Raw genomic sequence first — 12,325 nt, 5'->3', positions numbered from 1 at the left:
GACATAATTTGCGGGGATGTCAATTGCCATCGTGTTGTTGATGATAGCGTTGGTAATGATGATGCATATGATGGTGATGGTGATGAAGTCAACGCTGTTGATTGTGTTGATGTCCTCACCCACAGGGCCACCACCCCCACAGATTCCGGTTGAAGAGACGGGGACAGGGACAGAGAAACGAGTTCGTACATAAGACTCGAACACAACCTCAATAGGGTCACCCACCTGGATGACACAAAAACACAAAGAAAGTCAGAAACAGAGACACAGAGACAGTTAAAAATTTAAAACTACAGTCACTATGATAATTGTTTTTTTACCCTTTTATCTGGCAACAAAACTGACACCTTTTTTACAAGGAGTCATGTTTGCATTGACCACAATACCTGCGGTCGGAATGCAAACAAAAAACATAACTCTGATAATGTATGCACTGTCCTTGAAATTGATTGGTCCACATCCGAGACAGCTTTTCTTAGAGCCTAGTGTTGGACCAGATGACGCTGTCAGTTTTGTTGCCAGATAAAACGGTAAAAAACCAATTATCATATTTTGCTACTGGCAAAGGAGGTTCCAATGGTGGACTACAGTCACTACTTTCACTAATTAAAAAAATCCGAGTTTCATGATTTTTCACTGGCCGTTCCTTCAAGGCTGAGTGGCCAACCCCCACAGTTTGTCACGGTGAAGCAGGCTCGGCTCAGATGGTTTGGGCATTTGTTGAGAACAGGCAAAGGTGCATAATAGAGGGTTTGTTTGGGTTAGATCGCATCAATATAAATGCGTCATTAAACCAGACACCACCCGACACAGCCAATTGGCAAGGTTTGTCACGTAAACAGAACGTGGCCAATTCGTTACGAGTACAGCACACCGGTGTGTTGGAGAGTAAACCCACAACATTTACAATTTGTAGTACGACGCTTCGCCGGTAATTATAACTATCATAATCAGGCAACGGCGATTTTTGTGGAGAAATCCTCCTGTTTCGTTCTTAAATAGAGGGATAAATGTGATGTCGTCACTTGTGAACCAATCAAGTGCGGGGGGGGGGGTTAATTAATGCATGTACATTATAATGGATATGTAATGTGAGCAAGGATTGAGGGGGGGTGGAGTCTGGGTCACGTGGGGAGTGGGTGGAGTTAGGGTCACGTGGGGGGAGAGGATTTAAGGAGAGAACCGGAAGGGGAAAGGGGAGTTGAGACGGAGTGAAATACGAGGAGGCCACGCTGGGCAAGAGGGAGAGTGTGGCGCGGTTGCCAAGCGGTGGGAGACGTCGACACGCCATCGGTGTCAGACGCTAGAGAGCTAACGGGGCAGTGCTAGCTGTGGAAGGGGCAGCAGTGACGCTAGAGAGCGGGGCAGCGGTGGGGCTGCAAGGATCGCCTGACGGGGCAGCAGTGAGACTGCATATTGGAACAGCAGGAAGCCTGCATAACGGGGCAGCCGAGGGCTGTGGAGAGGTCGTCGAGCGGGACGCGGGCCTGAGCGAGACGCCGTGGTACGGAGATTCTACGAACCCAATAAAGGACAACGGAGATCGACATCTGAGAGAGAGTCCTTTATTACAGATGAAGTATTTGAAAATGACGGCAGGAAACTCCTTGACGGGAACACACTTCTTTTATTAAATCTTGACTTGTAACAATACAACGCGTGGCCTCTCTTCTTCACAATGCGCTTCTCTTGACTCTGGATTCTGTGCTGCTGGCTCTCTGTGCCTCGTGTAGACTCCGCGCCTCGGCTACACTCCTCTCTCGCCTCGTGTAGACTCTGCGCCTCTGCTACACTCTCCACTCGCCTCGTGTAGACTTTGCATCTCTCTCTCTGGCTACACCGTACGCATACTCGGCTCGTGTAGACCTTCCTCTCTCTCTGGCTACACCGTATGCATACTCGGCTCGTGTAGACCGTTCTCTCTCGCTGGCTACACACTATACATTACTCAGCTCGTGTAGACCGTTCTCTCTCGCTGGCTACACACTATACATTACTCAGCTCGTGTAGACCGTTCTCTCTCGCTGGCTACACACTATACATTACTCAGCTCGTGTAGACCGTTCTCTCTCGCTGGCTACACACTTATACCTTACTCTCCTCTACTCTCCATTACTCTCCATTACTCTCCTCTCCGGGCTCTATCTCTGCACCTTCGTCTTCATTCTTAGATGGTTCCACTTCTGCCCTGCTCCTCTGTGCATCACCTTATATACCCCTTCTTCCCGGGAGACGGAGCGGATGCGGACCTCAACGTCGGCACCGCTCCTCAGTTACCCAATCCCCACGCGCTATCCCCACGATCCGGTTCCGCTCAGCGCGTGTTTCCACTCCCCGACCAATCACACCGCGCTGCTACCCGATCACTCCCTCTGGGCGCGTCACCGGCACACAGCCAATCAGCAGCACTACCCCCACCCGCGCACTGACGCCTGCTCCTCCCCGTCAGCGCGCGTCACCACACACACACCCGTACATACGCGCTGGCACACGACATATACACCCAGCGCGTATCACCACTACACAGATATCAATTACTGGTTGGGTTAATCATAGGGTAATCAACATACATTATGCATGCACATTGTGCTTGTACATCCTGCCGTTTTTTGTGTGCACGAAAATCAAAGCTATCAATAGAAGGTGTGTACCGGATTAATCGCTCTTGTGGCGTGCTGCGCTACGAACCCGGCTAACCGGGTTCGATTCCCGCTCACGACTCAACCTTAAATGAGTACCTGGTGCTGTGTGTAAACATCGCCACTGGGAAGACAAAGGCGGTCAGGCATGGTGTTGGCCACCCACCCCCTTGTGTGCCGTGTTGGGCTTCATAGATGGTCGCTAACAAAACTTGCCCTAACATCCTGTTAGGGCTATACGGGGGACCTTTGTACTCTGCTGTCAAGTGGAATTATATTTTAATTAACTGCATAACACTGTATGGAAGCTACCTGGTCTATTACTCCATACGAAGCTCCGGATCTTCTCAGCCACAGTTATGCCCTCCATTTTCTATGCTTGCGAAATGTGGAGACCTTTAAAGGAACATTTGTGCTGGTTTGAAACATTCAGGCTGGCCTGCCTATGTTCCATTCTAGATTTAACCAGATTTCATTGTGTGAAGAGCTCACAGATCCATGAAAGATCTAGACACAATCCCATCAGTGAGCCCCAGCAGACGAAGCTGTGTTGGGTGGGTAATGTACTATAGCCTGCATGCCCAGCCACCGCAATGCCTGGCTAAACGACCGCATCAGAGGATAGAGAAGAGATAGAAAAAAAAGACGTGGAGCTGATTGGACTTGCAGATAACTGGTACTGGTGGTGTCAAGATTGGCCTCTGTGGAAGAGGCTCATATGGAGGACGCTACTGGGCAGATGTAGGCAGTCACCCTCCAATAACATTTGAGGGCAGAGGAGCGATGCTCACAACAATGAGCAAAACGTCTGGTGGCTAATAACGCAACTAGGAGGCACAGTGAGGAGCACAGATGGTGCATCTGGCAGTCGTCTCACTCGGTCAATTGGAACCACCTGGGGTTGTCCCATGACCTCCTGCCAGACAGCCTTCGACACTTTACTTGGCCTCAAGGTGCACCTAGCCTAGCACAAGCGCTTTGGTGATGTCACCTTCACTTAGTGGAAAATGGCGGTGATACTGGTAGGAACCTCCTGGTTACACCAGCCCACAGGGGATTATTGTGTCCGTCGTGCAGGGAGGGGCTGGGTGGGGAGGGAGAGGCTGGGTGGGGAGGGGATGGTGGGGAGGGGCTGGGTGGGGAGGGTGGGGCTGGGTGGGGGGTAGGAGGGGTGAGGCTGGGTGGGGAGGGGCTGGTCACCCCGTGGTGCCCTTATAAAGCTCAACGTTTAACCTACTCACGCCGGCTTGTGCCCGCCCTCACAGTCGGGCATATTTGCGGAATACACCATGCCGCCGTTGACCCTCGCCATTGACCGAGCAACCCAACGTTCCTACCAGCTCCCTCCGCAGGAATGTGTTTATACCCTAGGTGTGTACTGACCCCGAATGTGTATATGTTTGTGTACTGCCCCTGGGGGGTAGCAGTGGTTAGCACACTGCGCTATGAACCCGGCTACCCGAGTTCGATTCCTGCTTACGGCCAACATCGGTGACGATTATCTGAACTGGTCCTGGGCCTTCTCTAGGTCGACTGAGCCTCAAATGAGTAACTAGTGCAATGTGTTAATATCGCCACGATGGAGACAAAGGCGATTAGGCGTGGTCCTGGCAACCCACCCCCTGGTGTGGCATGCTGGCTTTCATAGGTGCTAACAGCACTTGCCCCAACAGTCTGTTAAGACCAAATGGGGGATCTTCATCTTCATACTCTAGGTGTGTGCACTGACCCTGTATGGTCTTGTTGCGCAAGCTTCTGGTGTCTTCTCCACCCACGTGAACGCCGTTCCCACTCCGCTCTGCAACACTTCTTTGTCGAATTCCGTGATGCTGCGCATGACCGGGTAGAAGTTTCGACACGAAACTGGAAGCAGAAAAATGTGCGTGCACATGCGAGAGTGAAAACCTTGGAGACCGCGCGGGTGCTCAATTGATTAAGCCTGACAATACACGGAACATTGAGTTTCTCTTGATGTTATGCATGTGTATCACAGCGCAGGTCGCTACACAGGAAAACCTTGCCCAACGTGGCTTTATCGAACACGTATCTAGGCTCTACACGGTTTACCTGATGAGGTCTGTTTTACGGAACACGGGGGTCATAAAACTTTATTTGGAGCTTTCGTGACTGCAGGAATTACTCTTTGGTTTCTTTCGGTAAAGTCACGTATAAAGAGAAAATAATCAATTAAATAATAGAATACGACGTTTCGAATGCAACACAAGCAATCATCATTAGGTACAAATGAAATAGAAAACAAACCTAGTATACTTAGAAATATAATGCAATACAACACAGAGGGTCGGCTAACATAACAGTCAACACCCTACCTGGTTGATTACGTTCTTCCAGAGAATGCTAAATTTGAGAGAGAGATAAAACACAGAACCGGGGACATATAGACAGACATATAAGCAGAGAGATATAACACAGAGACACATAGAGAGAGACACACACATAAGCACACAGAGAAACCACGCCTCTGTGTCGAGGCCTTAAACAGAGAGAGAGGGGGTCATATTTCGGCGATATGCAGTTTCATGCTGCTAAAATTCGCATCTCCGCATGAAAAAAAAAAAGTGGTGTTAATAATTTAGCATCCGTTGGAATGTGGGCATTAATCGACCATGTATATGCGCAACACAACGCGCACAATGGCACAACGCAAATGTTTTCACATTGCCGCATGCGACTGTCCATTCGCTGAGGATGTTAGTCATACGGACGCCTAGATGGCGAATCATTAACGTTCAAGTGACAGTGTTAGGGGCGAGCGTTAGGCGTGAGTGCCGCGGTGAGGTGAAATAAAAGAAATGGGAGTCCGCATGACACACAAGAGTTGTAGCGCCACTCAGCATCCTTTTGTACAATAACAAGGATGGAAATCACGTAAAATTATTTAAACAAAGAGGGAGGGGGTGATCATTTCGGACCCAATGCAACCCTATTTTTCCCATCAGGGCTATTGTTCGTCCAACACAATTTTGTATGTATGAATGTAGAACTTCTTTCGCACCGTACACAGCCAACCATGCTAATCGGTGGTGCGGGGGAAGGACAAGAAACACAGCATAACATGCACGTAAAAAAATACATATCACGTGTACAAGAAATCAGCTTACCTGAATGAGCAAACCATATTTAAGCCTTTGAAGAAAATCAAGAAATAGCGAAGCAATTACAGTGAGTGTTCTTTGGGTCTTTCGGTAAAGTCACGTTGATAGGTTCAAAGAAAATAACAAAATAACAAATAACTACGACATTTCGATCGCAACACAAGCAGTCGTCATCAGGAAAAGGGGAGTTAGCTTCTAAAGACAACTGTTTATATAAAGGTTTGAAATGGGCGTGGCCCAAATGTCAGCAGCCAATGCTAATGCAAGTGGTGGGCAGCGACCGAGGTGGTGGTGCGTTTTCCACCAATCAAAGGGCTGCCAGGTAAAAATTAGCATGTCAATGTCAGATCGCCGATCATCCTCCACGGCGAGCACACCAAGGTGGCTATGTTAATGTTACGATCGAAACGTCGTAGTTATTTGTTATTTTGTTATTTTCTTTGAACCTATCTGCGACCTATCTACGACGCAAGTTGTTGCTCGCTGCTAGACCACCATGCACGAGCCGCATCTGCATCGGCGTGTACATAGGCGACGCTCGCTGCAGCTTGCAGGGCAAATGGCTCGTGCGATCGTGTGCTCGGAGTGCTCAGTGCTCCGTGTGTTTACAATGCTGATGTTTATTTATCTTTCAGTAAATACTTTTGATAAATACGGTAATTACTTTTACTCAGGACGCAACTCTGCGTGCATTTTCCTATTTGTTTTGCTTCTCAATAACGTGTTTATCACATGTATTAAAGACACGTGACCGTCACGCTTCAACTTTCCCTGTATTTCCATTGGTTAAGGTTCTCAGGAAAAGGTGGTCACTTCATGCAGCTGCACAAACGTATACATGAAGGGGGTGGGGGGGGTTGAGAATTGTGCTTTGATACATGCAATGTGTGCTAGATAATTAAACGTGGTTTGATTTACTGAAATGTGACGCATGCATTACAGTGCAGGGAGATTTGAGGAATACACAAGAAAGGTTTTGGAAAAAGGGCAAGCGTTTCACACTGCACATGCGGCACATCAAAAGAGGAGACACGATAATCTGTTGTGTATTTGGGCCCAACCATCACAGGGCCAGATACATGGCGATGGCATGGAGAATCCATCCTGTAAATCAGTGCTGATGATGACAACGATGAGGTACTGTTGGCGGATGACTTGGCGAGTAACTCACAGTCGTTGTGGGTGATGCAGGCCAGGCTGGGCCGGCTGTCGTCGAGGCTGTAGGGGGTGTTGTGTTTGAAGAATGTGGAGGTCGGCACACACACACGTGCCCATCTGCACACGGACATGCATAAAACAACCATAATCACACACCCGGGCCGGTACGCAATCTGAGTATGTTGTGTGCTTCGCGTATTCTGTTATCATGAGTACTAATGCCCTGTGGTACTCATATTTTTACGTACTTTTGTCTTGTGTATACTTAAACGCCCTCTTCGTCAATCCACTACTGGACGAGGGTCTCCCCACACTGTGCCGTTCATGGGGGTTATTTGGCAATAACTCAGTATGCTGTTCAGTGTAAGTTGGCCAATGTGGGGACTCAAACACAGGAGCATAGAACACTACAACAATTGATTTTGCTGCACCACACCCTACTGATAACTCATGGACAACTGAAATCCAGATTGAAACCCAGACTGAAACTCACGATTTCGGTGATAACAACTTGGTGTTCTAACACCTGAGCCACCCAATCGCCTTACCATCCGGTAATGTTCGTCATCTTGTCTTCCATTGTCTGCTTATGTCAGGTTTGCCGCTGCCCAACTCCTGAGCCGCACCCGTAAACGAGACCACATCATTCCAAAACCCCGATCACTTCCCTGGCTCCCAATCCAATCGACCTCTCCCCTCTAATCTCACTCTACTCCTCTACACGGAGTCTCCGCTGAAGCTCCCAGTCAGTTGGAGGTTGCTCATTCTCCTCCGTTGCCACCATAGTCTGGAAATGCCATCTGCCCAGTCATCCATACTATTTACTCCCTTGCCCCTGTTCCAGCCCAGGTTCAAGTCGTTTCGTATTTCTTCCAGAGGTGGGACAAAGTCATTGTTATGCAAGTCCAAGTCGAGTCGCAAGTCATCAAATTCATGACTCGAGTCTGACTCGAGTCCAAGTCACATGACTCGAGTCCACATCTCATAGGTGGGACAAAGTCATTGTTATGCAAGTCCAAGTCGAGTCGCAAGTCATCAAATTCATGACTCGAGTCTGACTCGAGTCCAAGTCACATGACTCGAGTCCACATCTCATAGGTGGGACAAAGTCATTGTTATGCAAGTCCAAGTCGAGTCGCAAGTCATCAAATTCATGACTCGAGTCTGACTCGAGTCCAAGTCACATGACTCGAGTCCACATCTCATAGGTGGGACAAAGTCATTGTTATGCAAGTCCAAGTCGAGTCGCAAGTCATCAAATTCATGACTCGAGTCTGACTCGAGTCCAAGTCACATGACTCGAGTCCACACCTCTGATTTCTTCTATGACTGCCTCTTTCTGTAAAATAAATAAATATAACCATTATTTCTGAATAGCGTCTTGAGATGCAGTCACCCTTATATGCTATGTAAATCCACATTGTATTTGTACACGAGTCTTTGGGATCTCTATGTAATAAGTCTATAGATCTCTACGTAAACCTGTGGCTCTCAACATAATTGTATAGGTCTCTATGACTGCCCCTATAAAGTAAACATGCTCACTGTTTAAATTTCGATTTAAAGCTTTCGTGACTGCAGGGATTCATCTTCTTGGTTCTTTCGGTAAAGTCACGTAAAAGGGAAATAATAAAATAATACAAATAAAACATAATAAAATAATTCTCAAGACGTTTCGGCCACAACGCAAGCAGCCGTCCTCAGGTGAAGAACAGGTCTGTCGGAAAGACAGCGTCTGAATGAAACACCACCAGGCTTGGAGCGTATATTTGCTCACTGTTTCTCTACAGCACCTTCAGATGCAATCGCATTTAGACGTTCTGTAAATGCACGTTGTTTTGTATTGTGTGGTGTGCTTTTTGTCGTGCCCATCTCGTGTCATGCTGTTTATGTCACCGGTCCTGTGGACTTGACGTGAACACTTCGCGTTCATAGGCTGTGCAGTCGTTGTCACAGCCGCAGCCGACATCGCAGCCATCCTGACTCAAGTCGCAGAGGCAGGGAACCATGTCTGCTCATGTACACGCAAACACACACACACATTAGGGTTGCTGTGATACATTTTTTGCTGACAATATTAAATTAATTTTCACGATATGATGATTCCACTGCGTTTGTTTTCACAATTGTGCTGTATAGCTCTCCGATGTGTTTTTGGGTTGCACTGGGCATACAACCCAAAAACACATGTAAAGATATGATTATTGCGATATCCATTTCCCACAACTTTGTAATTCACAATTTAATTGTATAATTTTGCACGTTGCTCTATTCACAGATTACTAATACGTTCAACTGCAGTTCACAAAATATGAAAGTGCTGTTATCGATAACCAATTAAGGCTGGCACAAGTGCCTGTGAGAATTGTATTGACGACACTGTGCTTGGCCGACTTTGTCTTCCCTGTGCTGTTGTTTGAAGCATCACACCATGTATTGATTAAAACTGAGTTGACCTAGTGGACGCCCGGGACTGGTTCTAATACCACTCGCCACCGATGTTAGCATGGGAATAGAACTCGTGTCTCCGGGTATGTAGCACAGTGTGCTCACCAGTATGACCCCCCCCCCCCACTTACCATGCACATATATACAGACTTCGCTTAGCATGACCCCGTAGAACACTGATTCGTTATAGCGCTTTGTCCTGGAGGATGTTTTTTATGAAAAGATTAAGAAATCTACAAAGTTGCTTACGAGTGAGAACACGCAGCAGCGCTGACCGAGAAAATGTACCCTGTATGATTTGTGTCATTACCGATACCCCAATGAAGCCCTCATATATTGCTCGCAGGGAAAAAATTACTCCGTTGGGAACGCATCCCCATATACACAATGGTATAATGACCCCTTTTACCACTGATTTGAATGTGCTCACTTTTCCAGGGGCGCTAAGCAAGGTCTGCCTGTATATCAGGACTCCAAAAATCCCAGGTGATGTGGGGGAAAGTGTCGCACAGCGTGTTATCCGTGGTGCACCAGGATATTACACGGAAAAAATCTGCACGGAAAATCGTGATTTGTAGGGTTTTTAGCAATGTAATTCGGATAAATCTGTGAAGAATAATTCACACGTAACTCATCAATCCATGAGAAAATTTGCTTTTGGAAGCCCAATAGGAGCAAATATGCCACTGGGGGTCTGTAGTCAAGGATTTTTTTGACTTCAAATCTAAAAACGGAAAAATCCTGTACGACTCAACATATCATGCAGGCCAGTCGATGCAATGTAAACCAAATATATATTACCATTTGGAAATAAATAGACACACCATGAGGGGATTTATTTTTTTACATTGAAGCATGGCAGGGGTCGGCAACCTTTCAAAGAAGAAGATATTTTTTTTGTCTTTGACCAAAATAGTTCGAGAGCCGCAACACATGCAGAGCTGCTTGTGCACAGCAGATGACAAACACATTCTGACTTAAATAAACAAAATAGGCGATGGAATAAACTGTGTCTCTTTAGTATTTCCCCTCCCCTTAGTTATTCTTTAACAACACAGTTTGACCGTACATTTTGTTGTCACCAAGACATTCCATAGTTTAAGATTTAGGTTTAAAAAAATACGGCTGCCCGCAAAACAGGGCAGCCAAATAGCCGCATGCGGCTCCAGAGCAGCAGGTGCCGATACCTGCTGCCATTTCGGTAAGCCAGGTCAAGCCACTTGTTGCAAAATGAGAAAAATCTGACTCTCTTGAGTTGTTAGAATCAGAATATGCAATTTTACGGCTGGAGCAATCCGAGGACCTACACAAGCTCTCTTTTTTATGCCACAGATATCCATACTCTTTGGTTCTTTCGGTAAAGTCACATAGGTAGAAAAAAAATCAAAAAAATCACGACGTTTCGATCGCAATCTTCATCAGAAGCAAATGCAATTGTCTTATGGTTGTTATTGTTTGACTTGCATCCCACTGGGATTTTTGCACACAGCATTGATGTACGGTGCTTTTTTCTGGAAGACTTTGCTGTTTTTTCCTGGATTTTTCTGTTTGCGCATAGTCACTTTAAGATGTTTCTTGTTCGTGTTTTTACTTGTTGCGGTTGCACCCGAGTCAAGAGCCGAATGGCTCGCAGGGCTATTCTCTCTCTATATATAAAAGGTAAAGTTGTGATTATGTGTGTCTGTTCAAAATGTTTAACGTACTTCCCGACATGCAGTCTGCCTCAGCAACAAACCTTGCTTTCCCACCTGATGAAGGATGCTTGTGTTGCGCCCGAAACGTCGTGATTTATTTTACTTTATACCTACGTGACTTTAACCGAAAGAACCAAAGAGTACGGATTCCTGCAGTCACGAAAGCTTCAAATCAAGATTGATCTCAACCTTATTTCAAAGAAATGTCCCCATCACAAGGGAGAAACGCAGTCAACAACAACAACAAAAGTTTCCCGTCTTGAAACGGCTGTACGCCGTATGAAACTTGAACACTCTCATTTCCCTGGACAAGGACACGGGTAAAAACCGTATGGGTCGACAGTTATTCACAAGTTCAAGTTAATTTATTAGGTATAGCCGTGAGCCATTCGGCTCTTGAATCGGGTGCAACCGCAACAAACAAAAAACAAAAACATGAACAAGAAAACATCTTAAAGTGACTATGTGACTAAGTGCAAACAGAAAATCCAAGAAAAGACAGCAAAATATTGCAAAAAAAGCACCGTACACCAACGCTGTGTGCACAAATCCCAGTGGGATGCAAGTCAAACAACAACAACAACAACCACAAGACAACTTAGATTAAAACCATCATTCTAACTCCGTACAACAACAAACAAACATGACCAAACCAAAAAAACTTTTCGAAATCACCAAAATAAAGCCATGAAAGCAATGTAACAGTGATCATAGTCACTATGACGGTATTTTCACAATAAACGACATAAACAACATGTACCACCAAAACCCTGCAGCCATAGCTGGCTGCATGAGTCACTCCACAACAGCAGAAGCATTAGGGTCGCATCGATCGAGCGGTTTATCGATCACGACCGGCGATCACAGTCTGCCGATGCTGTTCAATTGTAGCGGTCGCCATGGTGACGCGCGACGCCTCTCCACACCAACCGCCCGCTCCGCGCGTCTCCCTCACCCTTGGCCGTGGCATGGCTTCCCTGAATCTCCGTGCTCGTTGGGGTGGCTTGGGTCGAGGGGGTCGTGGGAGTCGTTGGTGTCGTGGGGGTCGTGGTGGTCTGCGCGAAACAGCAGAGAGACAGGGACAGCAGCAACAGCAGCGACGGCGCAAAGACGCCGCGTACGGTGGAGGCAGCCATGACGATTGTGCGCGGCACGTGACCTGCGGAACCCGATCTCAACATCCGGGTAACTGGGGGGCTATGGGACCCGCCTTTCAACATCCGGGTAACTGAGGGGTTTGTGTGTTAGTCTATGAGACCCGCCTCTCAAC

At 47.0% G+C, this 12,325-nt stretch overlaps 1 protein-coding gene across 3 annotated transcripts in view; it reads right to left on the bottom strand.

The window, feature by feature from the left end:
* Positions 1 to 12,219, bottom strand: part of TCTN1 (tectonic family member 1) — a 31,263-nt gene extending 19,044 nt beyond the window's left edge. For all 3 annotated transcript variants that reach the window (XM_078882508.1, XM_078882514.1, XM_078882518.1), the window contains exons 1-5: positions 12,011 to 12,219; positions 8,810 to 8,924; positions 6,927 to 7,030; positions 4,369 to 4,502; positions 120 to 225 (exon numbers count right to left, since the gene is read on the bottom strand). In XM_078882508.1, the coding sequence (XP_078738634.1) occupies positions 120 to 225; positions 4,369 to 4,502; positions 6,927 to 7,030; positions 8,810 to 8,924; positions 12,011 to 12,191 (640 nt within the window). In that variant the 5' untranslated portion in view covers positions 12,192 to 12,219. The remainder of the gene's footprint in view (positions 1 to 119; positions 226 to 4,368; positions 4,503 to 6,926; positions 7,031 to 8,809; positions 8,925 to 12,010) is intronic.
* Positions 12,220 to 12,325: the final 106 nt, after the last annotated feature.

The sequence above is a fragment of the Lampetra fluviatilis genome, chromosome 3 (assembly GCF_964198595.1).
Source record: "Lampetra fluviatilis chromosome 3, kcLamFluv1.1, whole genome shotgun sequence".
NCBI classification, from domain to species: domain Eukaryota; kingdom Metazoa; phylum Chordata; class Hyperoartia; order Petromyzontiformes; family Petromyzontidae; genus Lampetra; species Lampetra fluviatilis.
The sequence above is the reverse complement of the archived record's forward strand: the minus strand, read 5'-3'. Positions and strand labels throughout refer to the sequence as shown.